The 14,795-nt window shown below is 34.6% G+C and overlaps 4 protein-coding genes across 4 annotated transcripts; 1 reads left to right on the top strand and 3 right to left on the bottom strand.

Annotated features, from left to right (window-relative positions):
* Window positions 1-935: 935 nt before the first annotated feature.
* On the bottom strand, window positions 936-1,687 carry LOC105973407 (EPIDERMAL PATTERNING FACTOR-like protein 5). The gene is made up of 2 exons (XM_012998425.2): window positions 1,402-1,687; window positions 936-1,288 (listed from the first exon to the last, which is right to left on the bottom strand). Exons 1-2 carry the CDS (start codon window positions 1,538-1,540, stop codon window positions 1,053-1,055), a joined length of 375 nt encoding a protein of 124 aa, XP_012853879.2. The 5' UTR covers window positions 1,541-1,687; the 3' UTR covers window positions 936-1,052.
* A 4,026-nt stretch (window positions 1,688-5,713) lies between these two features.
* On the top strand, window positions 5,714-8,419 carry LOC105973508 (protein LIFEGUARD 1). Its single transcript, XM_012998539.2, has 4 exons — window positions 5,714-6,302; window positions 6,980-7,093; window positions 7,681-7,838; window positions 7,929-8,419. Exons 1-4 carry the CDS (start codon window positions 6,050-6,052, stop codon window positions 8,130-8,132), a joined length of 729 nt encoding a protein of 242 aa, XP_012853993.1. The 5' UTR covers window positions 5,714-6,049; the 3' UTR covers window positions 8,133-8,419.
* A 112-nt stretch (window positions 8,420-8,531) lies between these two features.
* On the bottom strand, window positions 8,532-11,579 carry LOC105973507 (ubiquitin carboxyl-terminal hydrolase 2). Its single transcript, XM_012998537.2, has 3 exons — window positions 11,448-11,579; window positions 8,962-10,902; window positions 8,532-8,866 (listed from the first exon to the last, which is right to left on the bottom strand). Exons 2-3 carry the CDS (start codon window positions 10,857-10,859, stop codon window positions 8,662-8,664), a joined length of 2,103 nt encoding a protein of 700 aa, XP_012853991.2. The 5' UTR covers window positions 10,860-10,902; window positions 11,448-11,579; the 3' UTR covers window positions 8,532-8,661.
* Window positions 11,580-11,853: 274 nt separating this feature from the next.
* Window positions 11,854-13,635, bottom strand: LOC105973402 (uncharacterized). Its single transcript, XM_012998422.2, has 6 exons — window positions 13,483-13,635; window positions 13,210-13,371; window positions 12,768-12,872; window positions 12,506-12,634; window positions 12,314-12,406; window positions 11,854-12,162 (listed from the first exon to the last, which is right to left on the bottom strand). The coding sequence occupies exons 1-6, from the start codon at window positions 13,583-13,585 to the stop codon at window positions 12,077-12,079; spliced, it is 678 nt and encodes a 225-aa protein (XP_012853876.2). The 5' UTR covers window positions 13,586-13,635; the 3' UTR covers window positions 11,854-12,076.
* Between the last annotated feature and the right edge of the window lie 1,160 nt (window positions 13,636-14,795).

The following is a 14,795-nucleotide window of genomic DNA, read 5'->3' as shown; positions in this document are numbered from 1 at the left end:
TGAAAATGACACTTCTACAAATCACTTGCATTAATGCAACTCATAACTATATCTAAGAAAAATCAATGCAAGGCTTCAAGAAAAATAATGTTGCATCAAATCAAACAAAATTAGTGGGTCCCACTTTATCATATTTTTTCTCACCCAAAAAATAAATTACCTTCCCAAAGTTCTTATCTGTCTTCCAACTTTCAAAAATGGTAAATAAAAAATAATAAGGTAAATTACGGTGAACCCCATAACATAAGGTCAAATTACGGAAACCCCTCTCATATTTAGGTAATTATAATCAACCGTTAAATTATGATTCTTCTAGATTATGTGGAACACTTTCCAATTAGTACCCATTTTATCACATTCGAGCTCCATATTCTGAAACAAGATGATCATAAAATATGTGTCTTACACTCTTAGCTTGTAAATAACTAAATATAGATTGTGATTCTTCGAAAACTGCATTACTGGACAAAACGAGTACAAGTTGACTAACAGTCCACGAAATTTAAAAGATTATGTTGAATTTGACACTATAAGGGTAAACGTGTAAAAATATTCATAGTTGATGGGCGATATTGTAATTATCTAAACATGAGAGGTCTTTTTGAAATTTAGCCTTACCTTGTGGGTTTGGCCGTAATTTACCCAAAAAAAATTTAAAAAATAAAACTAAAATAAAATAAAATAATAATAATAATAATAATAATAATAATAATAATAATAATAATAATAATAATAATAATAATAATAATAATAAATAATAAATAAATAAATAAAAATTGAAGGAATTAACTAATATCCAGGAAATTAATTAAAAAAAAAATCAAGTGTTGTAAAAGTCTGAAGTCTGAACCATACTGAACAGTCTGTTATCCGAAATTACTGTGCTACACTATATATATATATTTTTATAATATAATTTGTCCATTATATATATCTATATAGCAAAATCAATAATAATTGCGAAAATAGTACAAAAAAAAGTTACATGGATTTTGCCATTTTGACTGATCATGAAATTATTTATTTATTTTATTTTTTATTTATTTTATTTTCTACGGCATGAACAGCTTATTTCCACACTTGCATCTCCAAGCCTCCGGGTAATACTCCAATGGCATACTCAAACCGGGTTGAATCGCTACGTGGACCGGTTTACACGGCGCGCACCACCCGCACTTCGATCTGCATGTCGGCGGCCACGACCCTGGCCCTCCGAGTCGCCGCCGTGTCGTGACTCGCTCCGCCGACTCTTCCTCCCTCATCTTTCTCACTCCATTATTATAATTACCTTTAATATAAACCCCACACACACACACAGAGAAAAGTAAATTTATAGACACTGCAACAATCTATATATATATATATATATATATATATATATATATTGGTATGATTACTTACTGAATTGGCGAGTTGGGTTGAAGGCAAGAGTAGCAGAGACCGATGCGAGGAGGAGGAAAGCTACGGTGGTGACGGTGGCAAAGGAGAGCGTTGATTGGCGGCGGCGGCGGTGGTGTTGGTGGCGGTGGGAGGCGCCCATCGGCCGGTGGTGGCCGTAAACACTAAACACAGAAATCAAGAAACTTATAGCTAGCACAAGTTCGTTGAGGTGTATATACTAAGTGAAATTAAAATGTGTGTACAAACTATAAACTATATGGTAAGAATGAAATTATAAAAATTAGTTAGCTTGTCTGAAAAATCAAGAAAATTGGAGAGTGAGAGAGAAATAGAGTGTGTGAAGTGTGTGAAAGTGATGGTATTATTGATGAGAGTTACTGCGTGCAAGCGTGTGGAGTCCAAGTCAAAGAGACATCCTACACTTTAGACTCACTGTGTTTGTGTGTGTGTGTGTGTGTTTGAAAATAGGTATATAGTAGTCTATAGAAGGTACCCTTTGTTTTTTAATTATTATTATAATTTTTTTTTTACCGTAGTTGTATATGTAAATTGGATTACTCCCAATCTCTCGTATAAAGGCTCGCAAACTATATGTGACATGTTTATCAGCTTGAACTTGTAATTTTGGAAATTTATGATATGAAATTGGTTACATAAACTCATATAATATGGAAATGACTTTAAATGTATCGTAATACTTACTTTTCACTAGGTCAGGCAATTGAGTTGGGCCTAATTGAAGTCCGATGGATCGCCTCGATTATATTTGAGCCGAGTATAGTTTTAAGTGAGTCGGGCTGTTGAACCATTATATGGGGTTTTATTCTATAGTAATGAAGTCCGATAGTATGTGAGTTTGGGCCTGTAATAATAAGCCTAGTGCTATGTTCTTGCACCAACTTATCACCTCCGGAACCAGTTGAGCTACACCCATGCGGGCCCTAATGCAATGTTCTTGAAACAACTAAAGGTCGCTGACATGGCCCGATTGACGGTCCTACTTTTCAATAATATTGAGACAATTAATGAAATTTAAAAAGAGCTTTAATTAATAAAAGCTATTCGTCAAAATAAAATTAGCCCAAATTAAGAAAACACTATTGGGAAATAATGTAAAGAAGTTTATATTTGGTGTTGAACATAATACCTAGAGAGAGGAAAATAGGTGAACCTTGGTGCACCTATAAAAAGGAGATATAGACATATTTGTTTTGTTTTGAACTATTTTTCTTTCATAAAGTGGGAAAAGGTCCCATGGCAGTGATTTGATTTGTGCAGGCTATAGGACTGTCCTAATTTATGTACATATACTATTTGCTTTTCCCACACGGTTACATTTTCCAATTTAAAAAGAAATAGTATTATGTTTTTCGAAAATATTATATTTTGATTTTATAATCGAATATTAGTGATCATATTAATTTAGTTTATAGAGAGAACTGTACTATTGGGCCGAACTCCACATATTCAGTTAGCGGGACAAGAGCCCAACGGGTCCCCATAAGGCCTAATGAGCTAATGAAAGACAGTTCGATCCTATTGAGTCGAACTCTCAATACTTGGAGTCATTGGGCCGAAAATTCAACAAGCCACGAAGAACTAAGGAAAGTCGAGAGCTCGTTTTACACACATGGAGCTCGTCTGGTCATAGTTGAATTATATAGGTCTCGATTTAAGGAGCGAGGAGAGTTCGTCATATGTCCTTCGTATGCCTTCGATAAAAACAAATGATGTGTGGTGTGTGGGGGGGTGGGCGGCGTGGGCGAGTTGATACGAAGACCATTGGAAAGTTTGGATTGCTGATCTTCTCCATAACTCGTCGATGGAAAGTGTGAAATTTCACGCGCCAAGTCATAATCAAATCTTGCCCGAATCAAGGAGTTATAGAATATAAAACTTTCACATTCCTCTCGAATTATCTCTCCCTTTTTATCATTTTCCAGTTGTCTTGTTCATCTCCACTCGCTCTAAGTGCAGCGATAAGTAAATCTTACACAATTAGACCCAAATCATTAGGCTCAATTCGGTCCAATTTCTCATATCAAATACAAGTAATCGGGCCCACATCGGCATAGATTATTGGGCTTAGATCAACTAAAAGTAATTTAGAGCCCATAACACTAAGCTATAAAATTCATTAGTCTAGCAATTGAAATAAAATAAAATACTACTCCCTCTGCTCCACAATAATCGTTTTTTTTTTAAATTATTTTTGTTCCATATTATCTGTCACTTTACATTTTCAACATTGCATTAATTGTGTAATTACCAATTTTACCCTTATTATCTGTCTCCAACACTCTCTCACATTAATTATTGGCAAGGGCATTTTAGTATAAGAACATATATTTTTCTAAAATTAAGCAACATTTATTGAGATTCTTAATCCTTGTGCACAAGCTAAAAACTACGATTATAAAGAGACGAAGACAGTAATTTTGGAGGGAGTAATTTTGAGTGTCTAAAATACAATTCCCAAGTCATATGTAGTAGTAGCTGCAATTATTGGTCACTCCCCCTAGTCCCTATGTTTGTTTGATCACCCACGCTTCCTCATTTTTTTTCTAACTTACCAATTTCAACTACAATAAATGTAAGAAATGAGCTGTCAATAAAAATAAAATAATAAGAAATGAAAGAAATTAGTCTAATGTATTGACAAACTCATTATTATTAAAATATATACAGATCAATCAGTCCAACTCGGTCCAAATATAAACAATTAGACCCTAATCGAGTCATATTAACTATACTAAGCGCTCGTTTGACTAAACTTTTTTTTAATCGATAATAAGATTTACATCTCATAAGTTCTTTTAAGAGTTGAAAAGTTGTTCTATCTTATTTCAAGAATTATTTTTTTAAGTGTTTCGGTAATGATCTTATAAACTATTTTTCGTCATAATATGTTCTTAAATAAAAAATTGGGGGTATATGCATTTTGTAAATAGTTTATAAACTGTTGAACTTCTCATAAACTCTTTTTAACAGGTTATAAGCTTAGCCAAACACCCTTTTATATCTCAATTGCTCCAAGTTAATACGAGAACCTCAAATTGGTTGCAATACAAAAAAACAACCCATTTTTGGTCACTAGAATGTGCCAAATTGAATGGGAAAAAAGCACATGACTATTAATTTTGGAGTACACACAAAAATGAAAAACCTAACAATTTTCCAAAAAAAAAAAGAAATTCTAGTAAATTTTGACGTGAAGGGAATAAGGTCATTTTACCTTTGACCTCGTCAACAATAGTAATATACAATTGGTCATACATAATTAAATTAAAAATAAATAAATTGCTAATATGATCATGTGATGAATCCCACCACCACCACCTGCGATTGTCGGGCCTACAAACGGGTCATTGTCTTGAACCGGCTCAGGATCCGATGGGTCTGGATCTTTCTGGTTTTTCACCAGCTTCAGTATTTCTGTTCGTAAAAACTCATTAAAAGCTCCCATATTAATATATATATATATATATATATATATATATATAAGGACTAATAACCAATGTATATAATATGGTACTACAACTATTCGGGTCAGATTTACATACAAATAAAGCTGTGTGTGTGTGTGTGGGGCCATGACAAAGTGACTGCCATATATTAACAGCTGCAAAAGAATTTAATTGAAAGAAATCAATAAATCATTTTCAATTTTTTATTATGTTACTCTTGTTGATGCAAGAAAATATTTAGGATAAAGCCCCCCCTGAACTTAAATTAAATTATAAAAAACACCTCCATCTATTCGTAATTACCAACAACCCCAGCATTTGTTTATGTCTTACACCGACCCCTTTACTCGTCGATTTTTTTTTTTTGACTCAGTTCGAGCTCGAGCCCAAGCATATTTTTATGATTTTTTTTAATTATTAAAACTTATTTAGATTATAATAAAAAAATTACAAAATAAACAATAAACTCTAGTTATATATATATATATATATATATATATATATATATATATATATATTAATATTTAAATGTTCTTTTTATATTATTTCAATACTATTGTATATTATTATATTATTTAAATAAAAAATAAAAAAAAATAAGGTTCACGAACAAGTAAAAAAAGGCTCGAACTCGACTCGTCATAAAGTTCGAGTTTTTTTCCAAACGGCTTAGCTCGTTTACCACCCTAGTTTACGGTATGATTGTTCACCGCATTTACATCTTAATTTACAATTATTTGATTATGTTCGAAATTAGGGCCCTGAATAATTGGGCCATGAATTGATGATATGGACAATGGGCTTGGGAAAAAAATATAAAAGGCTGATCTGGCAGAAGAGATTTTAGCTCTGGCAATAGCACCCACCATTAAAAAACCCCAGATACGGACGGTTGCAGAGTTATGGTGTGGATACTCATAATCACGCCGTGGTACGGTATCCCTATTTTTTCGGCTTTTCTCCCCTTCGTCTTCTTCCATTTTTTTCCCCCAAAAACTTGTATCAATTTTCTCACCAAACCCTAATCATCACTATCATACGCGCACATTTCTACATACATACATACAATTACACGTATATATCAACCGTTTGAAGGAAAATTTCACGCAATTGCACATATACTGCACGGGAAATTAAAAAAAAAAAAAAATTAAAAAAATTGTTGGTTAGGGTTGGTGAAAATGGCGGCGTTCTGGAAGAACAACAGCGTCGACATTGAAATGGGAAACGGCGGACAACTTTACCCGGGGATGATGGAAAACCCGCAGATGAGGTGGGGTTTCATCCGTAAAGTTTATTCCATCCTGTGCGTGCAGTTGCTTCTCACATTTGGGGTTGCCATCGCCATGGTTCTTACTCCTCCTGTTCGAGAATTCATGCGTTCGCCTAGAGGCTTCTTCGTTTTGCTCCCTATCATGGTTGTCACCTTTATACGTGAGTCATTTTAAAAAAAAAAAAATTTTTTTTTTTTAATTTGAGATGTTGTTGGTTTTTATGTATGTATATATGTATATATATGGTGGAATATGTTCTTCAGTTAATTTCTGTCGTGGTTAAATGTGTATGTGGAATTGTACCTTATTGATTTTTCTAAACGAAATTTTAAAATTTGTTGCATATGTTGTTAATAATTTGTTGTTAAATTTTGAAATTATATGAAATCATAAATCTCAATGTTCTGTACATGAGAAAATTGCTGTACATTCTATTGATACATTTCGATCGTAAATGGAAAATTTCTGCTCGTATATGATCCGTTACTCCGAACATTCCAATAATATATTACTTGGTGTATGTCTGGTTTATGTAATCCTTCAATTACTGACATGTTATTTTATATTGTCTTGTTCATTTCGATTAGCGATAATTGATTTGGTATTATTTACCAAATAATACCCTCTGTTCTTATGTACAAGTCTATTTCAATTCATTACAGAGTTTTGAAATGGATTAGAAATGGTGTTATTATGTTTCGTTTATTGTCCTGAAGTTTTTGGTTTTGCATTGTCTAAATCGGCAGATAATTCTGAACCTTAATTTATTATTTTATCGAAGAAACGGGAATTACTGAACGAAGTTGATGATTTTTCTAACTGGTTTAATATATGTAGTGTGCATGATGATGAGCTGCTTCAGCAAACGACATCCATGGAACTATGTCTTCTTGCTTCTCTTCACCATAGCTATCGCATGTCTGGTTGGAGCTGTGTGCGCACAAAGTAAAGGTAATACATATATAATATATATACACACATATATATTATATGCATATTTATCAATGATGATCTAAAAATGTTTACAGCAATTGAATTCATCCTGGTGTTACCAATTCTTAACTTTATATAACTTGAATAGAATCAACATCCGATTCCCATCAGCTTTTGGATGATGAGGCCATTGATTTGTATAAGTCGATGTTATTCATCTTTACTCGTTGATACATTATGATTAGCAGATTACACGGAGTTTGTAAAATTTCTCGTTAAATTTGATTTTTAAGATGTAGGAGTATGATTTCTTAGTCACTGCTTTACTCTTTCATGAGGAATTCTTGAAATGTCAGGAACTTGATCACAATAAATTGCAACAAGTAGTATATCAACTTGAATAAATTCCCACTTCGATATCAATCTTTTAAGTAAAATTATATAAAATTCGAGCCCAAAAGAGTTGCTATTTTCACAGTTTATCAAATTCTTGAAATTAACTTGCTAGTGTGTGATGGATTGACCAACGTAGTTTATTGTGCTGCGAATATGCATCTGATTGTTTTTATTACGGTAATTAAGGTTTTACGTTTACCTTTTTATAGGTCAAGCTGTCTTGATGGCTGCTGGCCTTACACTACTGTTGACCGTTGGTTTGACTTTGTTCACATTCGTTGCTGCGAAACGAGGCCACGACTTCAGCTTTCTGGGGCCTTTCTTGTTCTGTGCTCTCTTGGTGCTCATGGCTTTTGGGATCATTAGGGTGAGTTTGTGTGATTTAGACTTTTTAATTATATATGTCTTCAATTTTACATGCGTGCTCAATTTTTTTAATTTTTTTTTCGTAAAACAGATTATATTCCCTTTGGGAAAAGTGGGAGAGCAGGTGATTGGCTGCATTGGGGCGCTCGTTTTCTCTGGTTTTATTATATATGATACGGATAATTTGATAAAGCGTTTCGACTATGATGAGTACATTGATGCAGCAGCTTGCCTTTTCCTCGACATAATCAACCTGTTCTTGAATCTGCTTGCTATTTTTGAGTCTGCTGATTAAGGGTTGTTTGGTTGCTTGTGAAGAAGAAACTCCGAGTTCCACCTCTACTACACTCTAACAACAGGGATTTTAACTGTGTGTTGATCTTGTTCTTTTCAAGAGTATTATGTGAAGCTTTTTTTAGCTGCATTTGCTGACATTTTTCAGGCTTATCTGAAAATTTGTTGGTTTTATGATGTTAATTAGTAACACAATGTCTATAGTTGTGCTAATTACAAGACGTTTAACGGTACAAAATTACGTTGATAGCTTTGTGATGAAATGCAAATGTCTATAGTTTTTTTTTTTTTTTTCCGATTTTGGTTTCCGAAAATCATGTTTTGGAAGAACAATTTATAGAAAGAAAATGTATTCACAAGACTGAGATATTTCGATAAAAAATGTCAACGAAGCAACAAATTTCGAAACTCATTGCATTTCAAAAACCGAGTGTTGCCCTATCGTTTTATCTCTCTATATATACCTCAATATGGGAACAAAAGTAATTTAAAGTAAAAAAAAAAAAAACAATTAAAATCGTCCTCGTTGCTCAAGCTCGTTCGTAGAACAAAATATAAGCTTGGCAGCTCAAAACATGCTCCAAAGAAGCCTCACACACATAGGCATCATTTGCATGATACCAAACACAATCTTCACTGCTTCTCACATATGCAACATAATGCCCATCCCTCATGCTTCCTATATGCTCCACCACCCCTACTAATCGGTATTCCAATTTTCCTCCTTCGTCGCACCTGCGAATACCAATTTCAAGAAAATATCCGAATATTAACCTCAAAACCGTAATAAAATAAACAAATAATGTAATAATCAAAAGCAAGATTCAAACCTGGGGTTCATGTACGGTTTGAGGTCCATCGTTTCTCCGAAGTGGACATGGCCGTTCAATTTACTAAATTGCCCCCCATGATCTTGTCGGAACCTATTCAACTGGACGGTCAAGATCGAAGGAGCGTTGCTTATGACTACTCTCTTGCTTGCATCCCTCTTCACTTTCAAATCCTCGGATTTCACCGAAGCACCGCCTGTGGTAGTTTCTTCTAATTCAGACATTGAAAGTGTCCTCTTTAATCGATTTCTTTGTTCCTGCAAAACTTTCGAACAGTTGTCGCATTGCCAGGCGTGTTCTTCTTTGGCAAGAATCTCCGCCTTTGTAAAACATTCCAAACAGCTTTCGACAGAGGCGGTTGGATCAATCTCCTCCGGATCAGACTCAGTGCTAACGCGTGTGTCGATACTTTCACTTGGCTCATCGAATAAACCTCCGAATCCATCGAAATTTAAGGAATCTTGTTCTTCCATAATTTCATCTTTCTTGGAATCTTGAATCTGTGATGTGTTTGAATCTTCGATTGAGTTATTAAGATGCTTGGAATTATCGGATGGGCTTGCCGAAACGGTATTTACCGAGTCGCTTTCGGTCGTACATTTCAAAGTAGAAGACGGCGAGACAAGATTCTGAGGAATATCTATGTTCGCGAAACCTCGTATTGCTGAAATTTCAGCATCCGTTAAGGAAACATTAGTTTCATGGGACTTGTCTTCGAAACTCTCTACTGGTTCTTGCTGTTTTTTCGGCTTTTGAATAGCTGAAATATCTTCAGCTGTAAAACCCATATCAAGTGCCATAGTGTCCGGATCGGCAAATTGTTCGGGCGCCTGCGGTACAGTCCACCTGTCACCACTTGATTGGTCAGAGACGGAAAAAGGCGGGACCTGTTTGGCGAGAGGCTTCTTGGTCGGAACGGGCAAAGAAAGATCCAAAAAGGGTTCGTGAATAGTTGACGAGTGCCCACATTCCAAACAACTAACGGTGCTTGAGATTTTCCCTCCAAAAATAGCATCGACAAATGTGGGACCCACCGACGGAAATTTAACAACATCTCTTCTTCTCAATTCTTCGGCCGACAGACCATCAAGCAAGCATCTGAGCAACTCGTGACTATCGTGCTGCCCATATCCATTAAACTCCGGAGCCCTCGTGCAGAGACTGAAAAATAAATATCCGGGATTCATCGCGCTTGTTAAGCTAGCTTCTTCGCCACTCGTTTCGAAGAAAAGATTCCTCAGAGCATATGTTAGTGGGCCCAAGTAATATCCGTTCAGTCCGAAAAGATACTCACGCAAGCTTTTAATAGCGAGTAGATTCTGCACCACCGAGTTAAAGAAACACGTGTTCCCCAAATTAACTAAACCCCTCACCGAACAGCCTAAACAAGATTCCGATTTTACATCGTTCGTCGCGCTGCCACTCCCAAACCAGACATCCTCGACATTAAAGGACAGTCCTTCAACCGACATCCCTCTCATAATTCTGACAACCTTGTTTAGTACCTTTCTTGTTTTATTGTCTCTATCGGAAGTGATTAATTTGTTGCAAGGGAAACACCAAACCAATTTTTTATGGTTTCTGTAATGGACAACTAACGGATGACCACTCCGTTTCGCGTGGAGAACAGCATGGCTACCGGGTGTAACGGGTATCACAAAATCTCCACACGAGAAACAACCGCACTCCAAACAAATCCAAATTGATTTATAACCCGAATTTGAATCCGAACATTCACAATTAAAAGACTCCGAACGACGGAGTTTTGCGGAAAGTTTAGCCAGGTCGATTCCTTTATCAACATGGGGGCATATTCCTTGATCTTTAATAACCGAAACTTCAATATCAGGTGTTCCAGCATTGCCCGTAGCTTCTTCGAAATCCATAATCATAGTCATGGTCTCGTTTCTCTTTCTTATCGAACCTTTTCACAATTATTGACTACAAAATATCGAAGATTTTTTTTTATCAAACAGGAAAAACACACACACATATATATAGCAAAAACGACGGTATATAATCGTAATTATCAATCCGATGTACACATCCACTAAACAAGATGATCAAACAAATCAAAAAAAAAATCAAGCAATCTATTATCTATCTATACCAGTTAAGGCAACAAATTACACAAATATAAAACCCTAAATACACAAATCTTAATATTTTAATTCATACTTAAAAACACGCCGGTCGGAATTCAACAATTGAACAAACAAACACCCGGAAGTACCCATAGAGCAAACAGTTTACTACATCAAATTTAACACAGAGAATCAATTAAATAGACAAAAATAAAACATAAAAATTCGAAATTAAATTTAAAATCAAAACACACCCAACGAAGACGGAGAACAATAGCCTGAATTTTGCTGAAAAATCGCAACGCAAAATTGCATAAATAAGGGACGAACAGATACAATGCAGTACGAGGGTTGCTAAATAAAGAGAATCGGATTATGGTTTTTCAATAGAACTGTTATTACCTTATAGGAGTTTTAGTCGGAATCGGATTATGGTTTTTCAATACAACTCTTTCCCTCTCCGACTGAGGGAGGAGAGTTTGTCACTAATCAATCACTGTGCATACAAATTATTATATATATATATATATATATATATATATCAGACGGAAAGAAAAGGGTTTAATTTAATACCAAAAACTGGATTGGGCTTTTGGGGCAAATAGTAATTTCCCTATTTAAGAAGGGGCTAAAAGTAAAAACAAATTGTGCAAAGATTTATTTTCCTATTCTATTTGTTTTTAATTGTTTTTTTTATTTAATTTATAAATTGAACTTGGTGACATTTTTAGTGTGTGTTTTTATTAGGGTGGATATCGGTATTTTTGCGAAAATTGGAATTAAAAATTTGATTAAAAATACACAAATATTACAACAAAATACATAATATTAATTATCGGTGTAACACATATTTGACCATATAATTAAGTTACACAAGACATAAATAAAAGATTTATTATGAAACAAAATGCAATAAACCTTATTCAGCATCCCAGAAATTGTACATATGGAATACAATAACTGCATTTAATTTAATTGACAATGAATTTAACCATCATGTATCGCGAAAATGTAGCTGAAAAATCCCGTCTTTAGATGTACTGCCATAACACCGGAGCCAACATTGCCATAATCGCAATCGACAAAGCTAATCCAGCTCTTTCGATCAAGCTTGCCGCTGAAATTATCAAGAAAAATAGTTAAAAGAATGTTATTGAATTATTAGCGATGATAATTGGATTTTCGTCGTGACATTAGCAGCCGATTAATAATTGAATCGACCAACGCATACAAATCGATCATAAAATCGTGTTTAATTAATAACTTACCATGGCTATAATTATGAACTAAAAAGGGGTTCGGATCCACGACCGAAGTCGATGTATTGAATCCTAGAGCCGGACAGTCTTGTCCAAATGCACCTAATTAATTAATATCACATAATTTCAAGGTTAAATTAACTGTAATTATATAGAATTTAAATTAATCGAAAGCAATTTTAATTTGTTTTGAATAATTACATTGCCTGTAGCATGGAAAATCGGTGGAGTTGAACAAATTGAGAAAACCATCTTCGCACTCGCAGGTGCGCCCCAGTGGAGTGTCTGCCCTGAAGCATCTGCCTCCCCCGCAATCGGTCAACGCGCATGCTAGTAACGCGTTTATAATAAGTAATAAATAGCGAGATCGATAAAATGTATATATAGGATCATACTATACATATATGATAAAAATAAATTAATTAGTATATGAAGTAGAATATATATATATATGGTTACGTACGGTCGATATATGATGGGTTCCCTCCCTCGTTTTCGCTTGGTGGAGGAGGTGGCGGCGGTGGTGGTGGCGCAAGGTAACCATTTGTGCATTCGTAGTTAAGTGTACCTATTATATATACATAGATCAAAACCCTAAATCTTCATATGAGAGAGAGAGAGAGAGAGAGAGAGAGAGAGAGAGAGAGAGAGAGAGAGAGAGAGAGAGAGAGAGAGAGAGAGAGAGAGAGAGAGAGAGAGAGAGAGAGAGAGAGAGAGAGAGAGAGAGAGAGAGAGAGAGAGAGAGAGAGAGAGAGAGAGAGAGAGAGAGAGAGAGAGAGAGAGAGAGAGAGAGAGAGAGAGAGAGAGAGAGAGAGAGAGAGAGAGAGAGAGAGAGAGAGAGAGAGAGAGAGAGAGAGAGAGAGAGAGAGAGAGAGAGAGAGAGAGAGAGAGAGAGATTTTATTACAGTTGGGGATGACACAAGGCATAAACATAGGAAACCCATAATCTTGAGGGAGAGCCTGTCTCCAACCAGGGTCACATTCACACACAAATCCAAAAGTGTTATTATTCGCGGGCACGCATATTCCTCTTCCACATATGATTCCTTCACACACACTACCAACGCCTGTATTCACACACACACAACATGCATTAACAAAACAAGTGAAAGTCTACGTAAACCATCAAATTCTGCATGCATGCATATTATATATATAGCTTGAGGAATGGAGCAAACCAATAATGGGAGGGAGGAGAGGAATGTCGATGGTCGAGGTGGCAACGTGGGATTGGAGAACAAAGATAACTGCCAGAAAAGCAGTGTAGAGAACTGGAGACATGTTGATATATCAAGAGAAATTTTTATTTTTTTTATTTTGATCAAATGGATTTTTATTGACGAGGTTTTTATACAAGGATTTGTGATGTTGGAAGGTCAAAAGTGTCAATTATAATAATTTATTTTGAGTTGTTGGAAAATTAAGGTGTAGCTACAATTGTTTGGTTTCACAAAACCCTAGCATGCATGCATGCATGAGTGAATATTATCCTCCACCACCGCCCCTATGATAATTAGCCACCTTTAATATAATTAAACCAAATTCAATCACAAATTACTAATATCCATTTTTAATTACCCATTAATCGCTTCCCTGCAAAATATTGCAGACAACTGTAAATTATAATTGATCAATTTTTTTTAATAATATTTTATCACCTTTAAAAAAAAAATACTACCTGTACATGTATGTTACAAATTATTATGTTTAATTATCAAATTATGCAACGTATAATTAAAAAAAAAATGGACCAAAAAGTTAGATACATAAACATAAAAAAATATTTATTTTCTTTGAAATTATCAAACATCTAAAATTAATTCCACAACGGTAATTAATAAATTGTGTAGTAATCTTGTTGTAATTTAGGGTATTGAGCTACTAAAAAGGACCCTATACAACAACATTACTCCACAATTTATTACCCTAGGTAGATGTGGTGTACATTTAATTAAATTGTTATAACTTAGATTTGTGTTTTTCTTTGTTTCTAATTTCTACACATTTTTCATGCGATTTGCGAGTTATTGCAAGCAAAAGAAGTTTTACATCACAATTCACTTCTAGTGGCTATAAGTACGTGGCACTTTATTTCGTCTCGATTTTTCACTTTTTATTAAAAATATATTGCGTAGGCTGATATACATTTGAGTGTCACACTTATGTTTGTAACACTAGCTGAGCCAAAATTTTTAAGTTTGGGGGCACTGATTAATGCTTTAAAACTTTTATGAGGGAACCGATAATATTAATTATACACGAGTTTTTTTAAATCTTTACATAACAAGTATGAATTGTTGGGGAAATATATTAATTAATCAAGGATTAAAAACTAATTTTGTTGTATTTATTAATTTGCACCCATAAACACGAGGTCCAAAATAAATAGTCAAATAAATTGTGGGACTAATCAGTAAATAAACTAACAAATTTAAATAACAAATAGGCCCAAAAGAAAAAGTTATATACAGTCCATTACTAAAAAAGAAAA

Source organism: Erythranthe guttata, chromosome 14 (genome assembly GCF_056151865.1).
Source record: "Erythranthe guttata isolate IM_541 chromosome 14, IM_541, whole genome shotgun sequence".
Taxonomy (NCBI): domain Eukaryota; kingdom Viridiplantae; phylum Streptophyta; class Magnoliopsida; order Lamiales; family Phrymaceae; genus Erythranthe; species Erythranthe guttata.
The sequence above is the reverse complement of the archived record's forward strand: the minus strand, read 5'-3'. Positions and strand labels throughout refer to the sequence as shown.

Bases quoted from the DNA above. Each gene is read 5' to 3' on its own strand.
- LOC105973508 (XM_012998539.2), top strand. From the start codon at position 6,050: ATGGCGGCGTTCTGGAAGAACAACAGCGTCGACATTGAAATGGGAAAC. The intron at 6,303-6,979 runs GTGAGTCATTTT...TAATATATGTAG, and splicing joins CATGGTTGTCACCTTTATAC to TGTGCATGATGATGAGCTGC. The intron at 7,839-7,928 runs GTGAGTTTGTGT...TTCGTAAAACAG, and splicing joins TGGCTTTTGGGATCATTAGG to ATTATATTCCCTTTGGGAAA.
- LOC105973507 (XM_012998537.2), bottom strand. From the start codon at position 10,859: ATGACTATGATTATGGATTTCGAAGAAGCTACGGGCAATGCTGGAACA. The intron at 8,867-8,961 runs GTTTGAATCTTG...TGGTATTCGCAG, and splicing joins AAACCGTACATGAACCCCAG to GTGCGACGAAGGAGGAAAAT.
- LOC105973407 (XM_012998425.2), bottom strand. From the start codon at position 1,540: ATGGGCGCCTCCCACCGCCACCAACACCACCGCCGCCGCCGCCAATCA. The intron at 1,289-1,401 runs GTAAGTAATCAT...TTTATATTAAAG, and splicing joins CAACCCAACTCGCCAATTCA to GTAATTATAATAATGGAGTG.
- LOC105973402 (XM_012998422.2), bottom strand. From the start codon at position 13,585: ATGTCTCCAGTTCTCTACACTGCTTTTCTGGCAGTTATCTTTGTTCTC. The intron at 12,635-12,767 runs GTACGTAACCAT...ACGCGTTACTAG, and splicing joins GAACCCATCATATATCGACC to CATGCGCGTTGACCGATTGC. The intron at 12,163-12,313 runs GTAAGTTATTAA...TGATAATTTCAG, and splicing joins AGTTCATAATTATAGCCATG to CGGCAAGCTTGATCGAAAGA.